At 40.5% G+C, this 13,443-nt stretch overlaps 1 protein-coding gene across 2 annotated transcripts; it reads left to right on the top strand.

Annotated features, from left to right (window-relative positions):
* Positions 1 to 5,826: 5,826 nt before the first annotated feature.
* LOC121304367 (casein kinase II subunit beta) lies at positions 5,827 to 12,139 on the top strand. Of its 2 annotated transcripts, none has more exons than XM_041235467.1 (7): positions 5,827 to 5,939; positions 7,151 to 7,252; positions 8,124 to 8,226; positions 9,058 to 9,173; positions 9,573 to 9,648; positions 10,267 to 10,456; positions 10,833 to 12,139. In XM_041235467.1, the coding sequence occupies exons 2-7, from the start codon at positions 7,181 to 7,183 to the stop codon at positions 10,921 to 10,923; spliced, it is 648 nt and encodes a 215-aa protein (XP_041091401.1). In that variant the 5' UTR covers positions 5,827 to 5,939; positions 7,151 to 7,180; the 3' UTR covers positions 10,924 to 12,139. The 2 variants fall into 2 exon arrangements, with proteins under 2 accessions (XP_041091401.1, XP_041091400.1); XM_041235466.1 differs by having other exon boundaries at positions 5,839 to 5,939; positions 7,170 to 7,252.
* Positions 12,140 to 13,443: the final 1,304 nt, after the last annotated feature.

Here is a 13,443-nt window from a genome sequence, read left to right as displayed (position 1 = left end):
CATTTACACAAATGGGCACATTTATTCAAATGTGTTTATGCATTTTTGTGTATACGTACAACCCTATGGTTTGTTTTCCCTTGTTCCCATTTTTCACATAGTGATAATATCATTATAATCTCCTCTAATAGCCTATAGTAAGGTTCCCTGTGGAGTGGGAGGGTTTTGTTTGTCTTGTTATGTCTGTATTAACAATTATAAAAGTCTGCACAGTTACAGGGTGTGTTTTGCAGTGTGTATGTGTTTAAGAGTGTGTGATTAGGTTTGCAAATGTGTTAGCAGTTTAGATGTTCGTCTTACAAATGTTATTATTTGTGTCAATGCTTTTGAATTTTGTATTTTACCATTTGAGAAAAATTGCAATGCAAAAACATGACATAGACAGATATGTGAAGGGACATACTGACACTCCCTATATTCCTAGAACACACTATTCCCAGTAACATAATGTTATTACCAAGTTGCATGACAACTGGATAACTGGTTCTCTAGATAGGTGCAAAAATGTAAGCAAGAAGGATGGATATACAGATGACAGACATCTCCCTGGAATCTGATATTCTCAATATTTTGCATATTTTGCCTTGCTATACAGTCATAGATTTTATGAGCGGGGCCACTCTTAAATGAGATTTCAAAACTCTGATCTATTTTCAGCTCAGTGTAGGCTGGCTATGAGTGACTGTTTTGGAAAATAGCAGAATATATTTCTTTTTTTGTTAGGGTGAAAGAAAATGACTAAACTTGAACAGCCAGCTTTGTCACACCATCATGTGAGCTTTTGTGGTTTCCATCTGGATCCACTCCCCAGAGGAATGAACTCGCTCCTAACAGTGTGTGTGCCTGAAGCGTTTCTGCACCGCCCCTGCCTCTTCGAATAGTCTCGTTAGTTAAGCACAATAAAGAGACTGACCCAGCCCCTTTTGAATGTTTACAGCTTGGGTATCCAGTGGTAAAAGAACAGCGAAGTGTAGCAAAGCAAAAAGAAGATAACAAACCAGTCCCTTCAATGGCAGTGCCCCTTGGTAAAAGCACAGTAAATAAAAGTAAAGTACAGAGCCGACAATGAACCTGCTCCTTCTGAGTATATACTGCTTTGTCATCCCCTGGTGAAAGCACAGCAGAGTGTAGCAAAGCTCAGGAATGGAAAGCAATGATTCAGACTCTGTTCTGCAGCAATAACGTCGCTTGCTTGCAAGAGTTTGACTACAAGGGAAAAATGCTTGATCTGAGCTATCAGTAAGATGAAAAAGTAGACGACTAGGATGTATAGCCACAGCATGTACAGAATGGTATAGATTAATGATTATAGATTAAAAAATCATCATTTGCTTTATACACAAACAAGTGTGACATGCAGACAGATGAATGGACAGACAGACAAACAGACACCTCCGCATCTCCCTGGAATCTGATATTCTCAATATTTTATGCTACAACATGTCAATCCCAAGTTTTGTGACAAGTGGATCAGCGGTTCTGCAGATGCATGCAAACGTGTGTGACTTGTGATACCCGCACACGCCTCCTCCCCTGCCTCTCGTTTCAGCAGGTCTGCTCTTTGTTAACGCTGAGAACAGCAATGCCTCGCTATACAATCATAGATTTTCTGAGCAGGGCCTTTCTTAAATTGGATTTCAAACCTCTGATCTATTTCCAGATCGTTGTGGTCTATTGGTGGCTGTTAACGAAAATAGCTGATTTTATTTTTCAAGGCGGACAATTGCCAGCTTCGTCACACCATCATGCGACATTTTGGACAAGCCATTCTCAAGATATATAAAACACAAAACGTGATGTGTACGGATGACTGACTCCACCGTTTGCTCTCCAGGAGATTTCATCCGCTGTGGAGGATAATAAATTGGGATAGGATAATGGATTTTAAAGAACTGATTCTCACCTGTATGAAGTGAATCTCCACAATGGAGCTCCTGATAAACCTGACTAGGCGTTGTCTCTCGTTGTCTCTATGGCTCAAGGTGGAAATCTGGTTAATTTAGGTTTTCATTAGCTCTTATTAGCACTAGTAACCTCCTCCCTGTCCCTATTCAAGCTCAATCATTTTCTTCCTCCCTAAAAAGAACACTATAAACTTTTAACAAAGTAAAAGCATAGCAATGTGTTGTAAAGTAAAAACATGTCTAAAGCAGAGGCAAGCTTTGTAAAGAATAGCGAGGTATGGTAAAGCATATTAATAAACATGGCAAACCAGAGGAAACTATGGGAAATGGAAAGTATAACTATGAGATAAGCATAGGAAAACCAGTTAAAATGATATACATTTATAAGGGTTGTTCAAACTGTAAATTGCAAATAGATCCAGACAAATTAGCATGAGATGAAACATTGGAATTAATCTTTTTCATTGGCACACCCTGATATTTGATAAATAAATGTAGAATATTGGTTATTTTGCACACACAAAACAATGCGCGCACACAATGTCACTCTGTGACGAGGTGTGGCAGACAAGAGCAGGCTAATTCACCTGACTCTCATTCCTCTGGAGACCCGAGGCTCGGTTCTATGTTGTGAGAAGGTAATTTCAACCAGCGCACTGCAAACACAGCGTTGTGTGTCGTGTTACCAACAAAGAGTTATTTAACAAGTGTGTTTTAATATTGAACTAAATCCTTTTTACATGTGTTAGAACGCATGCGACACATTTAATTAAAAAAAAAACACAACAAAATATAATGAGACTAATTGTTCAGGGGAATTGTGCGTTGTGTTAGGAGACACACCAGAGAGGGAAATCAATCAAGGCACCTTCTGAAACAGCAACAAAAAGAAAACATCATACCGGCAGAGCTAGCTTACAGCCAGGCCTACCGCTGGAAGAAGTACAAATTAATATGGACAGTTTAAGATTTTAAAATAGCAGCCATGTCACGCTTTCCTCAAAGAGGACTAAATGGACAGAAAATTGTGAAAAAAAAAAAAAAATGCTGCTAGCTGCCCCCCACCCTGTGCACTCTCAGCTGAAGAGAAGGTCGCTACCATTTCATGATCGATTTACATTTTCAATTGTATTTATTAAAATAACGCCTTTCCTACCACAGTATCTCAAAGAGCTTTACACGCGGTTAAAACAGAAATCTTACAGGATCAACAAATAGTAACCCTTGCAGGTAACACTTTATATTAAGCTGCTGCTTATTAATGTTGTATAAATATATTCTAAATGCTTAATAAATATGTTATTGTTAATAAAGGATTGTAGATGGTTTATAACCATGTAATAGTTATAAACGGAATTACAGTTAAACATCCCAAAGTACAATTGGTTGCTAAAAACTGACCCGTTTATAAAACTAATTCTGTCTATTGCTATTGCACGGTTATAATCCATCTATAATGTTTTATTAACGCTCTATAACATAGTTATTAATCGTTTATGATATATGTATAAAACATTGATAAGCAACACCGGGGTTCCCGAAAAATCTATCTCTTTACATGATCCCCACTTGTTTAAATAACGTACCTGTAAATTTTATTTACTTTGTAAAAACATCCCATCAACTTTTGTACACTTATAACTTTAAGGTTTGAAAACTCTTTTGAAAATGTTTGCTCTAGTGCACTGATAGTAAAGACTGTTGTCCACGTTGTCAAACAGGGAACACAGGAATCACTCTTCCTGCAGATCCTGAGTGATGCTGTATTTATTTAGTGTATGAATTTAGTAAATGCCACATCCTGTTTAAATGTTCTGTTTTTCAATAGCTGTGTTTAAACAGCAGGTAACACTCCATGTTTTATTTGCATGGTTGTTCCACAGCACAGGAATTCTCGAAACGTACTTTGAATAAGCCCCTCGGCTGAACTTTGAGGAGAATATTAGATGCATTGCCTGTAAAACAGGGAAACCTGTCTTACACCCCAATAGCGAAGGACCGCTTCTGTATGGTAAATACTTTATACACAAGAGACTTTGCAGGATTTCCTCCTGGGACTCCCCTCTTGTGTAAGTTAACCAATTCTGGATGAAAATAACTTGTCATACATTTAGAGTTTAATACATCCCTTAGATTAGTTCGAATTAAGGTCTGACTTGCAAAGAAAAAGTTTTCAGGAATGCAGTTTCTTTTCTGGGCGCGTTTTTGGCAGCCAGTGATGTCAAGGGAGTTGATTATGGTTCATGTTAAAAGAGTGCCTTGTGATGGTCCTGCCCTTAATGACTCAGATTTGAGGCTACAGGAGGCAGTGAATAAATAGATTAGGTCATTAAAACAGCGAGAGAAAATAACATCACATCTGACAGTTTAAACAGAGCAATGCGGTCAACTTGTGACTAAAGGGTGTAATGACTGAACCTTTCCCTGGAGGACTGGGTTCTAATCTGGGGGGCTAGGTGGCGCTAGTGGGTTAATGTTAATACAGTAGACCAGCCTTTTTCATATTTTCTGTTTCCATTTTATATATATATATATATAAGGTGGCAGTGCTTTATTTTTAAAAAATCTTATTCTTAGGGGCAGCGGCACCCCAGGGGAGCTGACGTGATGCAGTCTGCTGTGGTTTTTCTCTTGTTTCACGTGTTGGTAATTGCTGAACAATACAAATGAACGACATGTAAGGGGTATTGTGTGAGGGTGGCTTGGTGGTGACGTCACAGACCAAGAAGATAGCCCAGTATTTATCACAAATAAACTCTCTCTCTCTCTCTCTCTATATATATATATATACATATATATATATATATATATATATATATATATATATATATATATATATATATAGTTTAAACAAAACCTTTTTTCCAAACAAAAGGCACGATGGCCAAAACAAACAGCCGCGCACACACAACAGTGAACCAACGCGCTGTGATAATTTCAGCACGGGAAGCGATTGTTTTTTTGTTTTTTTTTAATCAAATCTCTATGTATCTGTATTCTTGCTCCCCCTTGTGGAGAAAAAAAGAAATATACACTAGGAAAAAATACGTCATTTGAACGAAAGGCGGCAGAGGTACTTAACAGACACATTTACAATGGCCAAGGGGTTACATAAGAAACTAATGAGAATTATTATTCACAGGACACAAGAGAACAGAACCCGGGGACACGGGTGGAAGCTGAAGAAAGGCATATTCAGAACCGAGAAGAGAAGGGGCGTTTTCATAGAAAGGGTGGTGACCCAATGGAAAGGCTGCCGGACAGAGCTGTTGAAGCAGACTATCGGATCCTTCAAGAATAGATGAACAATTCTGTATAACCCTCTCTGTGACCATAATGAGCCAGCTGGAGGAAGGGCGGTCCGTCTAGCCACGGATTCCCAGAGGTTTCGTTTCCCCTTCTAATCTGGTTAGAAACAATAAAAAAATTAAAAACGGAGGCATAGTAGTTAACATCAACTAAAACAAATTAGACACCACCGTTCACACTTCAGCATCATAGGCTGTAAAGCGCTGAAGGGCACTTAAGCAGAATAAGACAACCCCGAGTTAGTTACATTGGTGAACTGAAGATAGATGTGGTTCAAATCAAAAGACTTCAGCGCTCCAAACAGAGAACAAAACCTAACGAGTCCTCAATCTCACCTCTTGTGGAGTTCAGATACCGATCATCGGCCACGTCTTCTCTTGGCTAAATAATCGCGTTCTCACAGCTAGCAAAGAAACGAGTCTCCATTTACAATTCACAACTCACAATCGCATAGGAGCCATTCTCCCCTCTCGCCTCTCACTACAGTCAGGTGCACATGAAAGCACATGGCGCGACAATGATTAAAACTACAATTCCCAGAAAGCCGCAGCGCAGGAAGGAGGGGTCACGTGTGTTCCCCTCATTGCAGTAACAGAGGCAGCTGCCGGATGGGTTGCCAGACTTAAAAGACACACACACAAAAAAAAGATACTGTTGAGAAAGAAAAAAATAATAATAATAACCGATTCAGCGTTCTTTAAAAGCTGCGGGACTCCCACTTCACATGTAAGTCTGTGAAACACCGAGAGTGTTTTTATCTGTTGCTAGAAAGTGTTTTCCTAATTGGTCTTGCTATAAGGCCCAAGCCTCAAACAGCCATGTTGTAGTTATCCGATCGCCGCAGTTGGTATATTTTCGATTAAACTAGTTTTACAATTAAAAGCGGATACTAGCGTTGCAACCTTTTATCCCTTAAAAACATCACGTTGAAGTAGCGACGCATTCACAATGTTTTAAAAACAGTAGCGTTGCTTGAACTGGACCGCAGTGTAAGATCAGTCTAATCGATAATGCGGTGTTTTGAACAGTTCTAGCAGTGAAATAAAGCAATCTAATCGATAATGCGGTATTTTGTACAGTTCTAGCAGTGAAATAAAGCAATCTAATCGATAACGCGGTATTTTGAACATTTCTAGCTGTGAAATAAAGCAACATCTCTCGTTCTCAAAGCTGTGGGTCTTATTTTATTAATTGCTTTAATCCTCCTATTAGGTTTCGGGTCTATTTGACTCGACTCTAGTTTCCAATCAGCTTAAATGCTATTTTTCTTTTCAATTTCTGTATAATATTTGATGACTTTAACCAAGTTGGAGCCATGAACTTATACACAGAAAACCTTTGAGATGTTTGTGTACCGTTGAGATGTTTCGGGTCACTGTGACCCGTGGCGTTTATCTGTGTAGATTTGTGTGCAGGAGTAAAACAAACTCCTTCAATTTGTTATTATTATTACTATTATATCCGTGTTATTATCTCTGGAAATGGCTGCACCTGTCTGGAGATATTTATAAACAAAAAAACAAACAATATATAGATACAAGGCAGAGCTTAATTTTCTCTGTCGGGGTGTTGCCTCTATGGAAACTTCAGTGGAACCAACTTTTTTTGTGTGTTTTACACAATTGAAGGAAAAGTAGATGAAAAACCCTAAAAAGAACAACATTGCACAAGTGGCTAACAGAATAATATACTCGGAATATAAGAATATTTCAGTACACAATAATTCCTGGAAACATTTCTCACAGTAGTTCCATTAAAGCTGAAACAACATTAAAAAAATAAATAGATTGTAAGTTGGAGGAAAAATATCCATCCTTTTTAATTAGAAAAAATAAATACATTCAACAGTTTGAATTGTAAACGCCCGTCCGTATGCGTGTGTGGTGAGAACCAGAAATATTCTGCACGTTCCTTGCATTTTAAGTGTTTTGTTTAAGTGTGTTTTGCTTCCCGCAGAGGAGGTTAGAATGAGCAGCTCTGAGGAAGTGTCGTGGATCTCTTGGTTCTGTGGACTGCGAGGAAATGAGTTCTTTTGTGAAGTAAGCACTTGTCTCTTACCTGCGTTAGAAACTCCCTATCATTCATTTATTTACCTGTCATTTACTTACCTATCATTTATCACAAATAAAAAAAAAAACACATTTTAACAGAACTGTGGTTGTTCGTTACTGTTAATTTTATGTCCAAAAGCAAAACATTTAAATTAATCTCACAAATTCTCCTGATTAATTAACTGTCATGCTCAATTCAGCTTGTATAATGTTGTCTTATAATCCAAACGCAACATGCTTTATTGGTAGATTAAAGCAAACAAACATATTGTCTTAATTGTTTAATCAAGAAAACTTGAATACGATTGGTTAAGGGTACCAACGCCAAAACCAATAATGTAGACTTTTGCTCTTGACTACTATTTAAACACAGCAACATATATATAAAATGATTTTTTTTTTCTGAGTAGCATACAGAGCACTGCCCCTTGTTAAAAATAAAAACAAGCAGTTGAAAAATCAAGTCATTTGGCTTGTCCAGCGCGACTGTAGAGGCCTGAAGCGTGTTTCCTGGCAATGCGCTAATCTACTGTACTAGCACTAAAAGTAGAGCACTCACACGCTCCAGGTTTGACAGCAAACTGGGTTCTAATCTGATGCATCGATCCACCAGTATGTAATCAGTTTGGGAAATTTAAGGGACAAATAAGTTGGATACAGTCCTTGCCCATGTTACCTCTACACCTGGACTCGAGCGCACATTAAAACCTGGAATTGAGGGAAATGCATCTACTCACATGCGGGTTGTTTCCATCTCTGACAGCGAGTCGTTACACCCCTATGGTGGATAGGTACAGTCTTTCATGATGCTGCTAGTTCTCTGTATTTACGCACGTGTGCTTCTCTCCCTTTTCCACAGGTGGATGAAGACTACATTCAAGATAAGTTCAATCTGACCGGGCTGAACGAGCAGGTGCCACACTACCGGCAAGCGCTGGACATGATTCTAGACCTGGAGCCTGGTACGTCCCGCACTGCCTGCGTCGTTGAGGTCCTGGAAGCTCCTGCATTGTGATCTGCTTCTAATTAAATTTACATACTCCACTAACACTTTCTCTCCCCTCCTTTTATTGTGCTGAGAAACTTTGGTTGTCGAATTCAGGATTTGCACATTACAAATACAGTGCTGTTGATAAGCTGCTTGGAGGTGCAATCCACAACCGGTATTAGGTAACCAACAATAATTGATGTGTTTTGATGACTTTAGTATTCAAAAGCAAAAATGTGTAATAATAATAATCTTTTTGTATAGCGCCTTTCATAGTGGACCACCATCACAAAGCGCTTTTTACAAGATACGAGACTAGGGTGTGTGAACTATGCATCAGCTGCAAAGTCACTTACAACAACATCTCGCCCCAGAGACGGAGCACAAGGAGGTGAAGTGACTTGTTCAGGGTCACACAGGGAGTCAGTGGCTGAGCTGGGATTTGAACCTCCTGGTTACAAGCCTGTTTCTTTATCCACTGGACCACACAGCCTCCTACATACCATTATTATATACCCTAACCCTATATTAACAGTGATAAATCAGCTTAATGCAGTGTTATTGCCTTGGACGCTGTAGAAATAATAAATATTGAGACCTTAAATGTTTTTTTATTTATTTTCCATTTGAATGCGGTTTTATCAATGACTGATAACAAGTTGAGTTGTTTTTGAAGGGCTTTTGTCTGCACATTTTGATTTTATACCTGCCCTGCATTTGTTCCGGATTCCACCTGTGCATCTCTGCACAACGCGGATGCAAAGCTATGAAACACTGGCACAGTGACGCTTACGTGTGTTTGTAGATGAGGAGCTGGAAGATAACCCCAACCAGAGTGACCTGATCGAGCAGGCTGCAGAGATGCTGTATGGACTGATTCACGCACGTTACATTCTCACTAACCGTGGCATCGCGCAGATGGTAAGCCAGCCACGGAGATCCAGCTTCGTCCTAAAAATACTGCCCCTCTATTGGTGTAAGCAATAAACGTTTAACAAAATCTACCTAATATGTTAATGAGTAATTTTAATTGCTGTTTTTAGCTTCTTGTCAATATCTTTCTGTGGGTTTGAATCCTTTGGTGGCACTGGGGTCTACTGTTCCAGTACTGAGTCATACTGATCCACCTTTACGTGGTTTTGAGATTGTGTGGAGAAGTGCAGGGGACTGAAGTCACTCCATTCAAAGCACTGAAAGATGTATTTCTGAACGGAGCACTGTTGACTTTTCTTGTTATAGAAAACTAGACCTCATGCTGTCGGGAGTTGACTAATTGTTTTGGTGTGAGTAACTGTTGTGAACTCTCTCCCTTTCTGTCAGCTGGAGAAGTACCAGCAGGGTGATTTTGGGTACTGCCCCAGAGTGTACTGTGAGAACCAGCCGATGCTCCCTATCGGTGAGTGTGGTGTAGAACACTAGCTTCGAAAACTGAAGTACCGCGTGCGTGTGCTGCTCCTGGTCTGGCCTCGCAGGTTTCTCTCTTTCGTTTACGTATTGAGGCTTTTCTCTCTCTGTTTTCTCTTTCTCTGTGTGTAGGGCTTTTTTTAAATCTCCCTCGCTGTCGATACAGTATATCTAGTCCTCTTCCGTCTTTGTTGGATCGGTTTAGTTTCTCCAGTTTAACTGTGTGTGCTTGTGTTTTAGTTTCTGTTCCTTTTTCAAATTGCTGGTTTCACAAACCCTGAATTTGCGTTAATCTCGGGCTACCTTACCTAAGGTAACAAAAACAGTCCAAGGGGGCGCTACAAGGTCTTAAACTTTACGGTTAAACATATTTCAAACATTTTCAACTTCAAAATACTGAGTTTTTTTTTAGCCAATCAGAAAAGCCGTCATTGCTGACTTGTAAATTACTCTGGCATATATCTGTTAAACGTCTAGGAGAATTTTGAAATGTTTAACACCAGATTAGTTTGCTAGAAGTAACTAGCAGCCCAGTAGACTACTCCTGGATCTGGCAACCGGGTAGTTCGGTCCGGGACCCCAGTGTAACCTCATCTCGCCCCCTCCCCAGGGCTGTCCGATATCCCGGGTGAGGCCATGGTCAAGTTGTACTGTCCCAAGTGCATGGACGTGTACACCCCCAAATCCTCGAGGCACCACCACACTGACGGAGCCTACTTCGGGACGGGGTTCCCCCACATGCTGTTCATGGTGCACCCCGAATACCGCCCCAAGAGGCCCGCCAACCAGTTCGTACCCAGGTGAGAGCGCGCACGTGGGCCAGGTGTTATCACTCCATTTATACCTGTCTGCACCTGTTGCATGTTATCAACCACGCATGGAGTACAGACTTAATCATTATTTTACAGCTTAATTGTTGCAATTTCTATAAAAAAAAAAAAGAAAGATCATTTGATCCAGCTGGAAGTACCTTTCGGAATGCGGAAAGATTACAAGAAGATCCATTCATGGTTGTATAAAACTTTGTGTAATGCTGAGGTAACTCATATTCTTAAAGATCCTGCTGCTGCTGAAGATTAATTCCTTAATGAAGGGTCTTCTGGACTGGACGAGCCAAGGCTAAAGTGTGATGAGGTGGCTAGCTATGCCTTGATATATTTCTTCTTATTTTTTCAGGCTGTACGGGTTCAAGATCCACCCTATGGCTTATCAGCTCCAACTGCAGGCAGCCAGCAGCTTCAAGAGCCCCGTGAAAGCCATTCGCTAGAGCTGCAGCGCCCCCTAGCAGCCCCCCGAGCACAGTGAACCATCAGACTGACGCACACAGAGACGCTGGCTCCTCAAACAATTGACAGAGCAGTCTGACTTTTCCACTCAACCTGGGGTGGGGGCACTGACATTCTGGGGTCATTTCAACCAGATTCCTCTTTCCGTTTGTCATTCATAAAAAACAAAAAGTTAAACAGACTGTTATTTTAGAGGCTTTGTCATTGTGACACGTTCTACAATATTCATTAGAATGTCGTCCCCAAGCGAAGGGTAATTCTATCTAACTTGTATCCTAGCCTTGTGTGCGTGTGAAACCTGTGTTCAGGGTGTAGTTACACTTCATTTGTACTGTAGTCAAAGGGTACACAGTAAGGACATCATTGGTTGTTTAGGGTCTCTCTCGCCCTCCCTCTCGCTTCTATTCAAGATAATCTATTCCGGTGACAGCAATTAGTTGACTCGAGACAAGTTTTACTTCCTGAAGCCATTTCTGTAGGTATAACAGGTCTCAGAGTAATAATACTGCAGTATTGTTATTTATTAATTTAGCAGATGTCTTTTGTTTTCCAAAGAGAGCAAGGTGTGCATCACAAATGCTGCTGCTGAGCCACTTGCAATAGGACCTTGATTTTACGTCTCAACCCGAGGACGCCGTAGTGTGCAAGACTAGTTTTTAGATAAACAAATATTTAGTGCCCCCCAAATAAAGACAGAAAAACAGCCCACTGAAGGCAGTGCACCAAAATGCAGTTTAACACCCCAAGAAGCAAACCTCTCCCCTTCATTTAAGCACTGTGCACCTGAACTGGTTGATACCACAGAAACATTAAAGGGGCACACGCTGCACCCTTTTTTTAAAATTTCAACCAAATTTAACCTGCATCCATCGAAACCTGCATTCTTTTCACGGTCCTGACCCTGCATGCTGACGAAAGAAACAGAAAATGTTTTGTATGTTTTATTTTTCTTTCGGGGTGGTGGAGACTGTTTGTTTTAGTTTCTGTTTCTGCGCTACGCAAGTTGTGTCTTGGCATTTGGCCTGTTTTCACAAACTCGACCTCCTTTTTAAAATAAATTCAAACAGTAACCTGTGCCCACGACCCACAAAACAGAAACTTGGATCGTTCATTTTGTTTCTGTGTGATTCTACTTTCCGTTCTAGTTTAAGATTGTATCTGTCGTTTTTCTTTTTTAAATAAAGAACGTTAATTCTATCCGCCCTGTCAAACGGGTTGTCTTTGTGTCTGCTGAAATGGAGATTTATTCTGCAGCGATCGCGGTTTCCTTACCTGCTTTGCTGTTCTGATTCCCAACCACTAATTGGGAGAGGGCCAATTAGGTAGTTTCTGCTTGACCTACCCTCGCTAATTAATCTCTGAGTGGTTGTAGTTACCAAAATAATCTCCTAGTTTGTCAGTTTTGATTAAAACAATACATCTTTGTAGCAAACATGTATTTTTATATTGTGTAATAATATTTTGTACCACACTGGGTTATAGAAAGCTCTCGGTTTGGTTGCCTAGCCACACTTGCATTTGTGGGCCATTTCTCCTTCATAGTGTCTTACTGCTCAAAGCGTGTTGGTCAGTACAGATATTACTTCAGCTTCATCTCCCAAAAGATTTGCAGGTGTAAAATCAACGAAACACTAGCTTTTGTCTATGATATTTTAGCAGTGTGTGCCCTGAGACAATAACCACAGAATAAGTTACTGTAAAATATTCTTTAGGCAAATAACCTAGCATGTACTTTCATTTCAGCTTCAGTTACAAAAGCATCTTTCAGCTTTGTATGTAAATGACCTGGAGACACACCCTTTAACTTTTCAGCCAGCCCCCACCTCTACATTTAAACAGAGAGGAGAAGTAGGCGGGGCCAACAGAGTTGGAAGGGGAGACTGTCACATGACTGGAACGGAGGGAGGCTGTTCAGTCCTGGACCAGGCAAGCTCAGACGATGAGAATAACAGAACCCAAAACCACTGCGCACTTTTTATAAGGATCAAAAGCTAATATCGAGTTGGACCATGGATGTCGTTCCTCGGCAGCAGCAGTGAGAGTCTCGGGGAAGTCCGACGCTTTACGCTGACCTCTTAAAGAATGTTGCTATAGGTAGGAGCAGCTTTATGCACAGATCCATTCATCCAGCATTGTGACCTTACATTTTCATTGTTTTATCCTTGACGACAACTCTGGCAAACAATTGTGTTAAGCATTGTGAAAGGCTCCAGTGCCCCTGGGTTGGGCGACCGTTTGCCCCGATCACACCGTGGCATGATGTGGGGATGGACTCCACAAAGTGCTGGAAGGTCTTGGAGAGGATTTTTATCAGTTCAGCAATGAATATTTCCCGCAATCAGTGCAGAGAGGTAGGCTGAGGCCTGTGCTGACAAATGTGACGCTCAAGTTCATCCCAGAAATGCTCGATTTGATTGAGATCCAGTGATTGTGGAGTCCATGGAAGATGCCTCAAGTCTGTTATGCTCTTCAGGCAATGTGCGGACTGGTGCTTTACCATC

The sequence above is a fragment of the Polyodon spathula genome, chromosome 37 (genome assembly GCF_017654505.1).
Source record: "Polyodon spathula isolate WHYD16114869_AA chromosome 37, ASM1765450v1, whole genome shotgun sequence".
Lineage (NCBI taxonomy): Eukaryota > Metazoa > Chordata > Actinopteri > Acipenseriformes > Polyodontidae > Polyodon > Polyodon spathula.
Note: the sequence above shows the minus strand (reverse complement) of the source record. Positions and strands in the feature narration are given on the sequence as shown.